Source organism: Ovis canadensis, chromosome 23, assembly GCF_042477335.2.
Source record: "Ovis canadensis isolate MfBH-ARS-UI-01 breed Bighorn chromosome 23, ARS-UI_OviCan_v2, whole genome shotgun sequence".
NCBI lineage: Eukaryota > Metazoa > Chordata > Mammalia > Artiodactyla > Bovidae > Ovis > Ovis canadensis.
Genome location: NC_091267.1, coordinates 39,720,497 through 39,738,748, shown reverse-complemented (window position 1 = coordinate 39,738,748; position 18,252 = coordinate 39,720,497). Strand labels below are relative to the sequence as shown.

At 39.0% G+C, this 18,252-nt stretch overlaps 1 protein-coding gene across 2 annotated transcripts in view; it reads right to left on the bottom strand.

Moving 5' to 3' along the window:
* Positions 1-2,659: 2,659 nt before the first annotated feature.
* DSC3 (desmocollin 3) overlaps positions 2,660-18,252 on the bottom strand; it is a 58,993-nt gene continuing 43,400 nt past the window's right edge. Inside the window, exons 14-16 of one of the 2 annotated variants that reach the window (XM_069568954.1) lie at positions 18,120-18,241; positions 8,848-9,105; positions 2,660-6,711 (exon numbers count right to left, since the gene is read on the bottom strand). In XM_069568954.1, the coding sequence (XP_069425055.1) occupies positions 6,514-6,711; positions 8,848-9,105; positions 18,120-18,241 (578 nt within the window). In that variant the 3' untranslated portion in view covers positions 2,660-6,513. Of the gene's footprint in view, positions 6,712-6,809; positions 6,837-8,847; positions 9,106-18,119; positions 18,242-18,252 lie in introns of those variants that run through there. The other variant, XM_069568955.1, reaches the window with a different exon arrangement.

The window sequence follows — 18,252 nt, the reverse complement described above, 5'->3', positions numbered from 1 at the left end:
TGTGCACAGGAGAGAGACGATTATATAAGACGTAGGTTGCATGTATTTCTGCCAATGTTTGTCTTGTTTCTAATGGGCTCCAAAGAGCCTTCTGCTTTTGAAGTTACATGTTAGAACAACAGTGTGTTTCTCTGGCACCGCACATGTGTTTGTGCAGCCCCAGGTGTCTTCAGGTTTTGCTCAAACACAGCAGATGTGTGAGTAACTGAAGGGTGTGTCCTCCACAGATACTTAAAAGAGGCCCCGGATTCTGGGAACAAAGGCAAGGGCAGAACATCAAGTCTCTCCTACCTTGAAGACTCATGGAAATTACACCTGAAACCAGTTTTTTTTTTAAGAGAAGTATGTTGGGTGTTTTTTCCAGTGTGGTGAGAAACAGATGACTTGAGACGTACCGTCAACCTGTGTTTGGGTGTGCAGTGTGGTACAGTTAAGTGTGAGCACAGTGTTGTACCGCAAATCTCTAGAACATCCATCCCCCATGATGGAAACTCTACATCCACTGAACAGCAGCTGCCTCTTTCTCCCTCCGCCCCCAGCCCCCGGCAAACACCATTCTGCTCTCTGCTTTTGTGATTGTGGCTGCTTTCCATCTGCTTGCATGTGATTGTGCAGTCTTGTCCTGCGTGTCTGGCTTATCTCACTCGGCATAATGTTTTCAAGGTTCATCCATGTTGTAGCACATGGCATGGTTCCCTTCTTTTTTAAGGCTGAATGGTGTAGCTGTTGTGAGAAACATATGGTCGTTTCTCAAATATTAAAAACAGAACTACTGTATAAGCCAAAAAAAAACCCTGAAATCATGATCTTGAAGAGATACCTCAACTCTCATGTTCACTGCAGCTCTATTCACAAGAGCCAAGAGGTGGAAACACCTGCAGTCCAGGGACGGATGAATGGACAAAGAAAATATGGTGTATACTTACTTCCCTGTCTTTCAACAATCACCAGTTCCTTGTTCAAACAGTACCAAAAAACCTCACAACGTCTCCAGAAGTTCCAGGAAAACATGTTACTTTTCTATTTCCAATTTCTTTTTGAAGTCATTATTGAGTCAAGGTGGCAGAAAATAAGCCTCAGTCATTTGGGATTTGACCTTCAGCTCTTTTCTGGGGTTAAGTCTCATCACTCCTGTCGAGTACTAAGCCGCACTGAGTAGGAAGAGTCTGGTGGTCGGTCATCAACTCACTCAAGCGGCCACTAAGGAAACTCCTACTCTGATCACGGTCACCTGGGTGCCTTAGACTGGAGTCTCTAGGTGTTAATGTTCTGGCACACTTACAGAGTAGCTAATAAACACAGAAGGACTTAGTTGCTTAAATGGAATGGCGGTTGGGGAATAAAAAATACTATCAGAAAGAAAAACATTCTATAGAATTGTTTCTGTATTATGAGCACAAAGTACAGATAGGAAATAAGTGTCTTTCCCCCATTCTCCTTTTCGCCTATATAACCATAAACTTTTGTATTGTGTTAAATTCAACTACATAATTTTACTTCCTGTATACCTAACATTCATAAATTTTTTACTAGGTACAGTGTTCTGGAGGAGGACATGGAAATCCATTACAGTATTCTTGCCTAGAGTATCCCATGGAGAGAAGACCTTGGTGGGCCATAGTCCATGCAGTCGCCAAGAGTTAGACACGACTGAAGCAATTTAGCACACACAATGTTCTACATGCTTTAAATATATTAACTCATTTAATCATCCCCATGACTCCATAAAGTTGGTATTGCTTTTTTTTATTATTATTTTAGAGATAAGAAAACTAAGGCTTCAAGAGGAGATAAGTAGCTTTTCTAAAGTCACACAGCTAGCAAGTGGCAGAGCCAGGATTCAGATTCAAACAATCTACCTTCTGACTCTAGATTCCATGCTTCTCAGCCACTGTGACCCAAAATCTAACCAAACCAAGTCTGCCGAACACTTGGAATTTATCCAATATTTTGCTGTCACAAACAAAATTCAAGGAACCTTGTCAAAGTTAAATGTTTACACACAAAAATAATGATTACAATAAAAGTTCTTAAAATTGAAATCATTCAAATTAGATTAAAATTGAAAGATTTTGCTACAACCCACACATTCTTTAAATGGGCAGTCTTACATCTGTGGGGAAGCATAAGTGTATGTGCACGCACACACACACACACACACACACACACACACACACACACACACCAGGGGAAAGATTTGCCATGAAGTGCACATAACCACATAATCCATTTGTGGTTAAAGCTGGGAGGGCATGCATCCTATAAGTGACAGACCAAGAGAGAAATATCACCTTTTTTTAACTCATTTTTTCTTGACTACACTGCTCCTCCAAGCAAGAACACTGTATCACTGTATTAATTCTGGAACATTCTGCAATCACAACCTTATAATACTTCACCCAGTCAAAATCAGCTGATATAGACACATAGACAGTGAGGAGACAGCTAGATATTTGGAAAGCTGTTCCCTAAATAGCAATCTCCTCCCAAATAGTATAACAATGTCAACAATTTGGTACTGATCCCTTCTCTAAAGTATTGCCCTGTAACTAAAATGAACCTATTACTGAGGATCTGTTTCCATGCTAGTCTAAAGTACAATTTTGCAACATGACCACCTTGGAATGATTTAATCTCTAAAAACAGCAAAGACAAGAAATCAAGTTAACATTGCTTTATTACACACCTCATATCTGTAAATATTGCTTTACACATTAAATGTTTGCTTATTTTAACCTGCTATGCTTCTCTAAAAGCAAAGTAACTTCTTTTAAGAACAAAATTAAAGCTCTGTTAAAAAGGTTGCAAAACCTCACTGCATTTTTAGACAGTTAGCTGCTTCCTTACAAAAATAAGAAGAATGATCTGTACATTGCCATAAAAATTCAAGAACATTCACTGGAAGAAAAGTGAAAGCTTCAAAAAGATATATCCTTTTCCACTAAAATAGCCTACTTTTCACCTTACATATAAAAGGAAAGAAGAATACTCTTTGTTAAAAATGTTTACATTAAAACTAAGCCTTTAAAAGGAAAATTTCTCTTTAGCATGTCTAAATCTAAGAAGCTAGATTTCAGGAGCAAAACAGAAAATGGAGCATCAAATTCACAGACCCCCGTTTAATGGAAGAACTGCTATCTTAGAGAGCCATAAGAAATCCCACGACCCCCATGAACGTTGTGTTTGTCCTGCACAACCAGTTCGGCCAGTCCTGAAAATGCCTTCAGACTTAGCAGGCAGTCAGCTCTCTTCTTGTTCCCACACTCTATATAAGGTGAGGCTCAGAGAAAGGCTTGATGACACTTCAGTGACACTTCACCAAAACCAAATGGCAGCTGCCACTGGCCTAAGGAAAACAGGGAAGAAAGGGCCTGGCCTAGGACAGCTTAAGAAGCAATGTTGCTTTTACTCCTACTCATGTCCTGTTGGTGGCCTCTCTCTTTGCCCTTGAAGCCCTGGGTTTTCATGTTCCTCTACGTGCAAATACCCACTCAGGCATGCTCTCTCCTGCAGTTCCCTGTGTTCCTAAGTGACCACATGATCTTTTTCTTTCATGAATTCAAAATTCTTAATCCTTCTATTATTTTAAACATTTTAATAAAGCAAAACTCATAAAAAATGAAATTCATACTAAAGGGTGATTGACAGCCTGAAGTATTTGCTAGGTAAGTGTCACTGACAAGGTTGGGAGAGAGATGAAAGAAAGTGGGCCTGATGGCTGATTTCCTTGAATCACATCTATGTCTCTTTAAAACATGGCAGTGAGGGGCTTCCCTGGCGATCCAGTGGTTAAGACTTGGCCTTCCAAAGCATGGGGTGCAGGTTCAAACACTGGTAGGGGAACTGGGATCTCATATGCCTCGTGGCCAAACAAATCAAAGCATAAAACTGAAGCGATATTGCAACAAATTCAATAAAGACTTTAAAAGAGGTCCACATCAAAACAACAAAAAAAAAACTTTAAAAATAATTTAAAAATAATTTAAAAATAATTAAAACAGGGTAGTGATCAGGAAAATGACATTTTATAGTTTCCAGATTAGAACCCACTGCAAAAGTGATAGATTTGGGATCTTAGAACAGTCACAACTCACGTAAAATTTTCATGCCCTCCCCCCAACCCCTAGCTCCCTTTACCTGTTAAAATCTGACTGAGAGAACATGGTTATTTGGCTCTAAATTTTTCAAAGTGTTGATTTGTGGGAGACATAAAGAAAATGGTGATAGAAGATTTATTTTTACCAGAATTCAGTTAAAAGAAGTTTTTAATATTAGCACCACAAAAAAAAAAAAATTTCATCTCTGGAAACCTGCCACCAGAAGTCAAGGAGCCTTAGATGGAGGGAGCCTTAGCCAGTCACGTTTGGTCCCAGTTTGTGGATAAGGAAAGAGACCAAAAAGCAAATCTACAGTTTCACCTAATCCCCTCTTTCCACTGAAACCAAAAAAGCCTAATTAGCTGTATACAATTTTAAACATTACATAAATGTACATGAACTATCTCCTGATATGCTTAGTTATCATGCAGCACCTAAGAACCAAACATAAGTTCTATTTTTTAAACCCTGTATTCCTATCAGAGGACACACCACACCCCAGTCACACTTAAAAGTAATATCTTCTCCTTTGCTTTTTCACTTTGTTTTAAATGTTGCATTGATTAATGGTTATACAATTATTAATCAATAATTAATATACATGTGCAGAACTGGAGAAGGCAATGGTACCCCACTCCAGTACTCTTGCCTGGAAAATCCCATGGGCAGAGGAGCCTGGTAGGCTGCAGCCCTTGGGGTCGCTAAAAGTCGGAGATGACTGAGCAACTTCACTTTCAATTTTCACTTTCATGCATTGGAGAAGGAAATGGCAACCCACTCCAGTGTTCTTGCCTGGAGAATCATAGGGACGGCAGAGCCTGATGGGCTGCCATCTATGGGGTCACACAGAGTCGGACACAACTGAAGCGACTTAGCAGTTAGCAGTTAGCAGTATGCGCAGAACAGTGCCCCTATAGAACATTGCTACCTCCTGGGCTAACTCAACAAATCTGCCTCCAAAGTCAAATAAAGAATTTTTCTTTTCTTTTGGCAAGAGTCAGGGGTGGGGAGTAGGTCCCAGTTCCTCATAGTCGCAAAATTTTTTAATTAATTTAACCTTAAGTATTTTCTTTCAAAATTTTTTTCAACTAGTGATACCTATTATTTGTTTTCTATTTTTTTTATCATTTGAAGTAAGTATACAGACGACCCTGTATGCAAGACAGGAAAAAAGACACAGATGTGTATAACGGACTTTTGGACTCAGGGAGAGGGAGAGGGTGGGATGATTTGGGAGAATGGCATTCTAACATGTATACTATCATGTAAGAATTGAATCGCCAGTCTATGTCTGACGCAGGATACAGCATGCTTGGGGCTGGTGCATGGGGATGACCCAGAGAGATGTTATGGGGAGGGAGGTGGGAGGGGGGGTTCATGTTTGGGAACGCATGTAAGAATTAAAGATTTTAAAATTTAAAAAATAAAAAACTAAAAAAAAAAACTAAAAAAAAATGTGATATTAGGTTTATCATAAGAGTAGATGCTAATTATTTAAAGTTTAAACATCCTTGCCTTGGGGAATTTCACAAGGCTTTCCAGAGGTTCTAGCACATGAATGAATTTGAGAAGCACTAAATTTAAGCAACATCTTGGAAGATGTTAAATTGCACCTAAGGTTTAAGTTTTCTTTCCTATATTTGTTTGATTCTTTCTAGCACTGTGTAGTATTTACCTGCTTTAATAAGGAACAATGTATTTTATTTGAAAATAGTAGTAAATAGAAATGCATGTTAATACTCATTGCTACCATAACTACAAAGGGAGTCTGTTTCTTCAGATTGACTCTATGGCATAATCACAGTCCATCTAAAAATAAGATATTCTAATTGCAAATGACTACTGTCAGTAGAAAAATAAAGAGCCACACGTGCTAAACATGCAAATGAAAATATGAAAGTACAATTCTCAAGAGGAGAAAAGCAACTTTTTCTCAGTATAATTTTCATTACTGACAAGTTACCAAGAGTAGTCCTGAATCTCAGGGAAAGGTCTGTGGAGCAAAAATGGAATTTCTAGTCCAGAAAGCTGTTCTACTATATTCAATCAAGTACAAGTTTCTATTGTTGGACTAATATTTAGCCAATGCATTTACTGAAAACATATTTGTAAATGAGAGATGGTCCGTTATAGACCTTAAATCCAATGCTATAGCATGAGATTTCCTGGTTGACTATTTACTCAGTAATAAAAGAGGGACAATCTGTTCTAACATTTTTAACTTCCTAAAAAAATCAGTAGCAAATTGCTTGAAAGTATAAATCAGTAGATAGCATAATTTTAAAAATTTAGACAAAAATTCATACATATTCATATCTATATATTGCTAGATATATAGAAATAAATTGAATTTTACAATATCTCTTTTAGAAAGATGAAGTCTGACAAAGACATATCTAACTGTAGCACTATAACATTATCTCTTTGTGCATGTTTCTGCTAAGGCAGTAAATTTGGCTTCCAAATTATTTAAAAAGTCAAGGCCGTCTTCTTCCTGCTTTTCACTGCAGCAACCCACAGAACCGGCTGGAGACCCTCTTCCTTCATAGTTGTACGTAAGGACATAATCTTGTGATGGCATGTGCTCTTCATCCTGATTACACAGATGCAATTTCTGTAAAAGAAACAAAAAAAGGGATTGTATTGTTGTTTTAAACACACTGAAACCAATAAACATAAAATTTATTTTTATTTACCTTTTATGTTTAATTTTTAACCAGTGTGTCCTCTAATGGATTCCTACATACAAAAAATGCACATGGTTGGTCTATATCACAGCCATACTATAAAGTCAGTACATTTTACATTTCTAGTAACCCATACAAATAAAAAAATGTATACACATTATATTTAAGTATATTTAAATTACTAATGTAATGTTTAAAATATTAATTAATATTTCATTTAATTATTAAGTAAAATTAAATTATTATTAAATTAAGGTTTAATTTAATAAATTTTAAATTTTAAAACATAAGATTAAATTATTATCCCTAAATTTCATATCACCACAAAATGGTGATAATATGCATACTTATTTGGAATTTGAGCTTGGATAGTTAAACAGTCCTGGTCTGGAGTCATAGCTTAGTTTGTCAACTAGCTATATGAATTTGAGCAAGTTACTGAACATCTTTAAGCCTCAGTTTCCTGATTTCTAAAATAAGAATATAGACAGTGACTATCTCACTGGATCATAATTAAATGACAAAATAATAATGCATGAAAAACACTCTTATTAAACAGCCAGCACATAGTAAATGTTCAATCAACATCAACGAAAATTGCTATTATTTGCAGAAATAATGTGGGTAAGGATTACCACATTGTCTTCAGAATCAAGTTTCCAAGAGAGCCAAAATACAGCAAGATAGAAAGATGCACAAATTTTCAGTGAAATTTAAAGATAATCAAGATAAATGGCAACCCACTCCAGTGTTCTTGCCTGGAGAATCCCAGGGACGGGGGAGCCTGGTGGGCTGCCGTCTGTGGGGTCGCACAGAGTCGGACACAACTGAAGTGACTTAGCAACGCTGTAAAAACTGGGCCAAGTGATCAGCCTTATTTACCCTGGCTGGCTGTCACTGGCCTGTCTGTGACCTTGTCAGACTCATGAACTCCCTCCCTTTCTCACCGGTGTACCTATCCCTTCTCAAACCCAGCAGATACTTCCTTGGCTTATGTTAGCAAGTGTCTCTCTTTATGACCATTTTAGCATCACATCCCATTACTAGACATACACATTGGAGAGCATCCCTAAGAGTGCTTCTTAAGCTTTGCTCCTCCTCAGTCAACCTGATCTCATATGGTTACTGGCTGTCTAGAAACAGAAACGAGATTAACTCAGTACCAGAAAGAATACTTAATCCAGTGGCTCTCTACTCAGGTTGCACATTTGAATCATAGAGGAGAGTAAAAATAAAAAAGAAAGAAAAGCCAAACCAATTAAATCAGAATCATTCAAGGTGAAGCATAGCATTAGCACTGTTTAAAAGCTTCCCAGTGAATTCTGAGGTGCTGCCATGACTGAAAATCCCTACTGAACTTCACATCTTTTACATCCTTGCTTTCCTCTGATTAGCGACCACGATACATTTGCATGGTGCATAGCTCATCATGGGCTTCTCTGGTAGCTCAGATGGTAAAGAATCTGCCTGCAATGTAGGAGACCAGGGTTCGATCCCTGAGTCGGGAAGATACCCTGGGGAAGGGAATGGCAACCCACTCCAATGTTCTTGCCTGGGGAATCCCATGGACAGAAGATCCTGGCTAATTTGCATGGTGCTTTTACATGAAAAAAAAAAAAGTTCAGACAGATCATATTATTTCATTTTCATTCTAGAATTCTGTACAGATGCCTTGCTTTCACAGAGAGATGCAGATTTGACTTGGGGATTTTTGTAATTGTGAAGAATAAGATTTTCCCCTCTATTTTTCTATATGAGAAGAGTTTGTGAGATAAACACACACCTAAAAATGAAATGTAACTTTAGTGAGGAAGAGTAGACTCCTTCAATTTTCATGAGATTTTAGAAATTAAGAAAAACGTGATAGATGAAATAAAATCTTTTAACTTAAGTAATGAAACAAAATCGAAGAGCAGGGGCAAAAATAGCCAGAGAGTGAGAGAGAAAGGATACATTGGAGAATATGGAAAAGAAGTTTCTGAAAATAGATATTAATCTCAATTTCCTAAAGTTCTCCACTGGGACATTTAAATTGTAGAGACAGCATGCTCAGGGAAACTCACTTCACCAAGACGGGGTTGAGTGAAATTTTGCCACTCGGAGTAAGTGTATCTGGAGTTCTCCACCTCAACAGCACCTCCTCTGCAGGAGTCCAGGGTGTGATGATGCCCGGCCCCGCGGCACGACTCCAAGGTCTGGTGTCCTCCTTTCACCATTTCAATGGTTTCCTGCCCTCCATTTTTGACTCCAGATCCCATAGTACCACAAAAGCCCTGGTTAGCGTTGTTGACTGTCTGGGTCATAAACCCATTGGCAGAACACTGAAATAAAATAAAAGAAGACAATTCATATCGGTTGGAAATGGATTCAAAGTAAAGTCACAAGGAGGCAAAGGAGAGAGCTCGTTTACTCTTAAATTTTTTATTCATTCATTCATTCAACAGACATTCATCATTTTCAATTGTGTGCCCTGTCTAGGATGCAAAAATAGAGACATGGTCCCTCAGTGGCCCCAGTGGGCTCTTATTCCAATGAGGCAGAAAAACAGACAATTACTGTAAGAATACGATTACCATGATGTATAGGTAAACACATCAGAGGGCTTCCCTGGTGGTTCAGTTGGTAAAGAATCTGCGTGGAATCAAGAGACCACCTACAATGCAGGGGACCTAGGTTCAATCCCTAGGCTGAGACTATTTCTTGGAGAAGGAAATGGCAACCCACTACAGTATTCCTGCTTGGGAAATCCCATGGACAGAGGAGCCTGGTAGGCTACAGTCCATGGGGTCGCAAGATTCAGATATGATTTAGCAATTACACCACCACATACGTGAATGCAGAATGCTAGAGGGACACAGAGGAAGAGTATGAAAATTCAAACTCAGAGAAACTAAGTGGGACATACTGGGGAAACTCCAAGCTGAGGGATTCCTACTTGAAATGGGAGAAGAATACATTATCTGCAAGAAGATCTAGATGCAAACACAAATAGAGTTCCTCAAGGATTCTCAATTACAGCCTGTTGAGAATGGCTACCATAGATGGTTCAGAGAGAGAGAGAGAAGGCAGAGAGGTCATAAAAGGCTATGCTAAAATTTTTTAGAAAATCTTGAAGACTAACAGTTCAGTTCAGTTCAGTTCAGTTCAATTGCTCAGTCATGTCCGACTCTTTGTGACCCCTTGGACCGCAGCACACCAGGCCTCCCTGTCCATCACCAACTCCTGGAGTTTACTCAAACTCATGTCCATTGAGTCGGTGATGCCATCCAATGATCTCATCCTCTGTCGCCCCCTTCTCCTCCTGCCCTCAATCTTGCCCAGTATCAGGGTCTTTTCAAATGAGTCAGCTCTTCTCATCAGGTGGCCAAAGTATTGGTTTCAGCTTCAACATCAGTTCTTACAATGAATATTCAGGAGTGATTTCTTTTAGGATGGACTGGTTGGATCTCCTTGCAGTCCAAGGACTCTCAAGAGTCTTCTCCAACACCACACTTCAAAAGCATCAACTCTTTGGTGCTCAACTTTCCTTATAGTTCAACACTCACATCCATACATGACTACTGGAAAAACCACAGCTTTGACTAGACAGACCTTTGTTGGCAAAGTAATGTCTCTGCTTTTTAATAAGCTTTCTAGGTTGGTCACAACTTTTCTGCCAAAGAGCAAGCGTCTTTTAATTTCATGGCTGCAGTCACCATCTGCAGTGATTTTGGAGCCCAAAAAAATAGTCTGTCACTGTTTCCAATGTTTCCCCATCTATTTGCCATGAAGTGATGGAACCAGATGCCATGATCTTAGTTTTCTAAATGTTGAGTTTTAAGCCAACTTTTTCACTCTCCTCTTTCACTTTCATCAAGAGGCTCTTTAGTTCTTCTTTGCTTTCTGCCATAAGGGTGGTGTCATCTGCTTATGTGAGGTTATTGATATTTCTCCGAGCAATCTTGATTTCAGCTTGGGCTTGATTCAGTCCAGCATTTCTCATGATGTACTCTTCATATAAGTTAAATAAGCAGGGTGACAATATACAACCTTGATGTACTCCTCTTCCTACTTGGAACCAGTCTGTTGTTCATGTCCAGTTCTAACTGTTGCTTCCTGACCTGCATACAGATTTCTCAGAAGGCAGGTCAGGTGGTCTGGTATTCCCATCTCTCTCAGAATTTTGCACAGTTTGCTGTGATCCACACAGTCAAAGGCTTTGGCATAGTCAATAAAGGAGAAGTAGATGTTTTTCTGGAACTCTTTTGCTTTTTCAATGATCCAATGGACGTCTGCAATTTGATCTCTGATTCTTCTGCCTTTTCTAAATCCAGCTTGAACATCTGGAAGTTCACAGTTTGTGTACTATTGAAGCCTGGCTTGGAAAATTTTGAGCATTACTTTGCTAGAGATGAGTGCAATTGTGCAGTAGTTTGAACATTCTTTGGCATTGCTTTTTTTTGGGATTGGATTGAAAACTGACCTTTTCCAGTCCTGTGGCCACTGCTGAGTTTTCCAAATTTGCTGACATATTGAATGCAGCACTTTCACAGCATCATCTTTTAGGTTTGAAATAGCTCAATTGAAACTCCATCACCTCCACTAGTTTTGTTTGTAGTGATGCTTCCTAACGCCCACTTGACTTTTCTTTCCAGGATGTTCAGCTCTTGGTGAGTGATCACACCATCGTGGTTATCTGGGTTGTGAAGATATTTTTTGTACAGTTCTCCCGTGTATTCTTGCCACCTCTTAATATCTCCTGCTTCTGTTAGGTCCATACCATTTCTGTTTTTTATTGTGCCCATCTTTAATAAAGTGTTCCCTTGAAATCTCTAATTTTCTTGAAGAGATGTCTAATCTTTCCCATTCTATTGTTTTCCTCTATTTCTTTGCATTGATCACTGAGGAAGGCTTTCTTATCTCTCCTTGCTATTCTTCGGAACTCGGCATTCAAATGGATATATCTTTCCTTTTCTCCTTAGCCTTTTGCATCTCTTCATAGCTGTTTGTAAAACTTCCTCAGACAACCATTTTGTCTTTTTGCATTCTTTTTCTTGGAGATGGTCTTGATCACTGCCTCCTGTACAATGTCATGAACCTCCATCTATAGTTCTTCAGGCAGTCTGTCTATCAGATCTAATCCCTTGAATTTATTTGTTACTTCCACTGTATAGTTAGTCGTAAGGGATTTGATTTAGGTCATACCTGAATGGTCTAGTGGTTTTCTCTACTTTCTTCAATTTAAGTCTGAATTTGGCAATAAGGAGTTTATGATCTGAGCCACAGTCAGCTCCCAGTCTTGTTTTTGCCAACTGTATAGAGCTTCTCCATCTTGGGCTGTAAAGACTATAATCAGTCTGATTTCGGTTTTGACCATCTGGTGATGCTCATGTGTAGAGTTTTCTCTTGTGTTGTTGGAAGAGGGTGTTTGCTATGAACAGTGCATTCTCTTGGCAAAACTCTGTTATCCTTTGCCCTGTTTCATTCTGGACTTCAAAGCCAAATTTTCCCATTACTCCAAGTGTTTCAGAGAAGGCAACGTCAACCCACTCCAGTACTCTTGCCTGGAGAATCTCATGGACGGAGGAGCCTGGTGGGCTGCAGTCCATGGGGTCACTAAGAGTCGGACACGACTGAGCGATTTCACTTTCACTCTTCACTTTCATGCACTGGAGAAGGAAATGGCAACCCACTCCAGTGTTCTTGCCTGGAGAATCCCAGGGACGAGGGAGCCTGGTGAGCTGCTGTCTATGGGATCGCACAGAGTCAGACACAACTGAAGCAACTTAGCAGCAGCAGCAGCTAGGTGCTTCTTGACTTCCTACATTTGCATTCCAGTCCCCTATAATGGGAAGGACATCTTTTTTGGGTGTTAGTTCTAGAAGGTCTTGTAGGTCCTCACAGAACCATTCAACTTCAGCTTCTTCAGCATTATTGGTCGGGGCAGAGACTTTGATTACCGTGATATTGAATGGTTTGCCTCGGAAATGAACAGAGATCATTCTGTTGTTTTTCAGATTGCATCCAAGTACTGCATACTGCATTTTGGACTCTTGTTGACTATGATGGCTACTCCATTTCTTTTAAGGGATTCTTGCCAACAGTAGTAGATATAATGGTCATCTGAAGTAAATTCACCCATTCCAGTCCATTTTAGTTCACTGATTCCTAAAATTCCGATGTTCACTGTTGCCATCTCCTGTTTGACCACTTCCAATTTGCCTTGATTCTTGGACCTAACATTCCAGGTTCCTATGCAACATTGCTCTTTACAGCATTGGACTTTACTTCCATCACCAGTCACATCCACAACTGGATGTTGTTTTTGCTTTGGTCCTGTTTCTTCATTCTTTCTGGAGTTAGTTCTCCACCGATCTCTAGTAGCATACTGGGTGTCTACCAACAAGGGGAGTTCCTCTTTCAGTGTCCTATCTTTTTGCCTTTTCATACTGTTCATGAGGTTCTCGAGGCGAGAATACTCAAGTGGTTTACCATTCCCTTCCCCAGTGGACCACATTTTGTCAGAACTTGAAGACTATGGAGACTAAAAATGGGGTTTTAATAACAGGCAGGGGACTTTTTTGTTTTTTCTTTTGCAGCACTAGGTCTTAGCTGCGGCAAGAGGAATCTTTGTTTTGGCATGCAGGAACTTTAGTTTCCGCATGTGAACTCCTTGTAGCATGCAGGACCTAATTACCTAACCAGGGATCTAACCTGGACTCCCTGCATTGGGAGTGTGGAGCCACTAGACCACTTGGAAGTCCCAAGTGACATATTTTCTCTAAATAATATTAGACAACAATGTGAAAGACAATACAAAGGAGACAAGTTTAATGTCATGGATATCAGAGAAGTCACGAATAATTCTAGATGAAAAATGACAAGGATCTAAACCAAAGTAGAAACAGTGACGATTAAAAGAAGAGGATGGACTTCATAGAGAGCTTACTGTTGGTTAGATGGATGAGGCAGCACAGGGAAGGGTCAGGAGTTATTCCTATGTGTCTTGCTTGTACAACTAGATAGATGGCATAATTCACAGAAATGAAGGATGCACTTGTGGGTGAGAGGAGGGTGAGCAAGTCAGTTTGGGACATGGTAAACTTGAGAAACCTGTGGTTATCCAAGATGAGTATATGAGAATGTGGTCTGGACCTCAGGTGAGAGACCTGAGCTAAAGTATAATTCTGGGAGTCACTTCCATGTAGCGGGAGCTGAAACCATGGGAGTAAATGATCTCATCCGGAGAAAACTGCAGACTGAAAGAAAACAAGCTAAGAATCGAACAACAAGAAAAATCATGTTTTAAGGGGGTGGATAAAGGAATTAGAGCTGTGACAGAATTGAATTTTCAGAATTGATTCAGAATTGTGACAGAATTGATTCACTTTCTGGAATAGCCACGGAGATAATATAGAACCAAAAAAGCATGACTCTGAAGCTAAGAGAGGATTAGGGTAAGGTCAATGGTTCAGAAACAATCCAAGTAGGGTAAGAACGGGCTCAAAAAAAGTAAGCACCCATGAGTCAAGTAGAAAAGTGGCCAGTGGTGATCCTTGTCAGGAAAATTTCCACAGAGTGCTGGGTGAACAGGACTATCATCTTGGAGAAATTGAGTAAAAATCTTTCTCTCAAAAAAATCAGTTTCAAAGAAAAAAAAATACTGAGGGATCTAGGGGAAGTCAGAGTCAAGACAATGTTTGAAAATGGAAAAGATTTGATTAAACATTAACTTAATGGTGGAACTGCACATCAACCCTCCAGGTCATTGGGGAGAATGTGAGTTATAGCAAATCATAACCTTGGTGTACCAGTTCAAACTGTAAAGCTTCGCTTTCATGACAACACCCCCAGTATAAATAGGTACCGTTATGTCATCTTCTTACCAATTTCTTTTTTATGTTTAATAGGCAGAGTCGGTATCAAAAGTTTTCAAGATGATTCACTGAATCTGAAATATATCCATAAAAGTCATATATACTATTTCACTGCCTTAGGAAAAAACTACAAGGAAAGAGAACTGAAAAGTAGCCATTTGGTGGCACTGCTACTCTACATTTTTCGCTTAGGTTGTTGCTTCAGTAAAATTCTATTACCAAAAAAAAAAATTCTTATTATCAAATCCCCTTGATGGCATGATTTAGTCATTACATGTTCAGAGATCATATTTTGAAGCTAATGAAGGGGAAATTGGAAATAAACTAAAATCAAACCTGAACCCACAGAGCCGTTTCACAGTCTCTCTCATCTTGGATCCTTCCTACCCCCCTTCAAGGACCTCCCTCAAGTTTATTTTCACAGGGCATTAGCAACTCCTTCTCCGCATCAAGGATTTTCAGATTTACTTTTTCAGTTTTGATATTTTACCCAACTCGTAACCCCATGTGAATGCCTTTGACTTAAACACGGATCTAAATTTACACCTTTACTCACTGCATTAAAATAAGTTTACATATAAACTGTGAAATATTGTTGCATTTTGTAAAAATATGCCTATAATTACAAACTGGTATAAAATTAATAATTTCAAGTCTTTTTGGTTAAGCATCTGTCTACAAAGTGGGAGACCCGGGTTCAATCCCTGGGTCGGGAAGATCCCCTGGAGAAGGAAATGGCAATCCACTCCAGTGCTATTGCCTGGAAAATCCCATGGACAGAGGAGCCTGGTAGGCTACATGTAGTCCATGGGGTCGCAAAGAGTCGGACATGACTGAGCGACTTCACTGCACTTGAGAAGTGCTAGTAACAGAGAACAGGTAAATAGGTGTGAGTATGTTATAGTGAAGCAGCTGATCAGCGCCACCGACTCCAGCATCAAATGGCAAAGAAAAAACAGTGAGTACAACTCAGTCGTTCCATTCCTAGACATAAAATAAGAAGTTACTATGAGTAAATAAGGGGTAAGAAATATTTTAGAGAATGACATTCTAACATGTATACTATCATGTGAATTGAATCGCCAGTCTATGTCTGACGCAGGATGCAGCATGCTTGGGGCTGGTGCATGGGGATGACCCAGAAAGATGTTATGGGGAGGGAGGTGGGAGGGGGGTTCATGTTTGGGAATGCATGTAAGAATTAAAGATTTTAAAATTTAAAAAATAAAAAACTAAAATAAAAAAAAAAAGAAATATTTTAAATGTATAAATAAGATTGTTTACCACCAACCATGGTGTAATGGTAAAAGAATCTGTCTGCCAATGCAGGAGATGCAGGAGATGTGGGTTTGATCCCTGAGTTAGGGAGATCCCTAGAGGAGAAAATGGCAGCCCACTCCAGTATTCTTGCCTAGAAAATCCCATGGACAGAAGAGCATGGCAAGCTAGAGTTGATGGGGTCACAAAGAGTCGGATATGACTGAGCACTCAAGACTGTTTACTTTTAAATAACAAAATAAAAAGTAGAGTCGATGTGACAGAAGCTATAAGCCAGGGACAGTGATTTTATATCAGGCCTTTTCTACATCTCAAGGTGAATATCGATATTTCTTATCAACTGTTTTTCTTTCACTTCCTTCCCACCATCAGACAAAATCATAACTCATCTATGTTTGACATGCCTGCATGAGGAACCTTGTCATTATTTCTCCATTCATAAAATAAATTTAGTCCCCAGTCCTTGACTCATACTCTCTGGGCTTCCCTGGTAGCTCAGCTGGTAAAGAATCTGCCTGCAATGCAGGAGACCCCAGTTCACTTCCTGGGTTGGGAAGATCCCCTGGAGAAGAGATAGCCTACCCACTCCAGTATTCTTGGGCTTCCTTGGTGGCTCAGCTGGTGAAGAATCTGCCTGCAATGTGGGAGACCTAGGTTCAATCCCTGAGTTGGGAAGATCCCCTGGAGAAGGGAAAGGCTACCCATTCCAATATCCTGACCTGGAGAATTCCAAGGACTGTAGTCCATGGGGTTACAAGAGTCGGACACGACTAAATGACTGCAACCCCATCAACTCAGGCCTGCCAGGCTCCTCTGTCCATAGGATTTTCCAGGCAAGAATACTGGATTGGATTACTATTTCCTCTTCTAGGGATCTTCCTGACCCAGGGATCAAACCCACATCTCCTGCATCTCCTGCTTTGGCAGGCGGATTCTTTACCACTGCACCATGGTTGGTGGTCAACAATCTTATTTATACATTTAAAATATTTCTTATTCATCCATATTTTAATTTTCCCATAATCATTATTCTAGAAGAGTTATCTAGCTCATGCTGAAACTACCAAAAGATCCCAATAATTTATCCTCCCCAGTCCTATGTCTTCCTGATCTTATTGGTCAGCATACAAGTTCGGCATAACACTACTTACATTATACCACTTTCAAGCAGAAAAGCCATGCCTAGCTCTCCCTTATCAAGAGAATAAATCCAAAACCCTTTAGTGTGGCATATGAAAGTCTCCTCTCCCACTGCTTTTTTATTATATCCTCTTCCTCCAGAACCTAATTCAAGTGTCAAATCTCTATTCCAGAACATCATTTCTTCCATTTTAAATCAATTTATGTACTATTTGTTGAATAATCCTTAAATTTGGCCATCTCCTTTTTACATTCATTACGCTGTTGTTCATATCTTCACTTGCAAACCCTTCCTATTATTTAAGTTACAGACTAATCTGTGAATCTTCCACCAGGCAATTCCGTTTGATCCAGACATCATGAATATACTTTTGCAGCATCTATATCTTTGAACTCCACCTGTACCCTAACAAATTGGTGCTATTTACTGTCATGTTCCTATTTAGTTTTCCCACAAGAGTAGATTCAATTTTTCATAAAGTGAAATCTTTTTTGAGGAGAGAATATGCCTTATAAGAACTCTTTCCTATATTTCTCCCCAAAGAGAAGCATAGGCCCAACCACCACAGAGATATGTAAGAAAAAATAGTGGCAGTTATCTTCCAATCTAAACCTGTCCCCCACACACATACATTTTTTAAAACACATATATCTTTTTTATATTTTCTTAGTTTATCTTGAGAGTTCTCAGCAAGTTTTTCCAATTATAAATGGTCAAAGAGTGAGATAAACAAATAATTTCTGAAAATACATGTTGTAGAGAGCAGTCAGAAAGATTGCTCTTATAGTAAATTCACAACATCAAAGCAGTAGTAGTACGTCATAACATGAGAGGATGGAAAAAAGATAACTAAAACAATATATCTGGTGTAAGATGTTTAATAAAAGCCACTACATAAGTCTTTGAATATTGGCAGATAAAATATTTATGCCTACAAAATCTGATCAAATTAAGAATATAAATTAACTTCTAAATTTTGTAGTAACTTTCTAAGGATGAGTTAAAGAAATTATGGAAAATACTCAGAGATAAATATCTGTTTTTTTAAAAAATCACTTACCACCTTATCATCTCCAGGTGCTTCTGTGTTTGATATAATTAGATTTTGCTGGGCCAAATCTTCTGGAAAAGCTTTTTTATTTCTGGCACTAACAATTCCACATACTAAAGTTAGCAATATAGCTGAGTTAAAA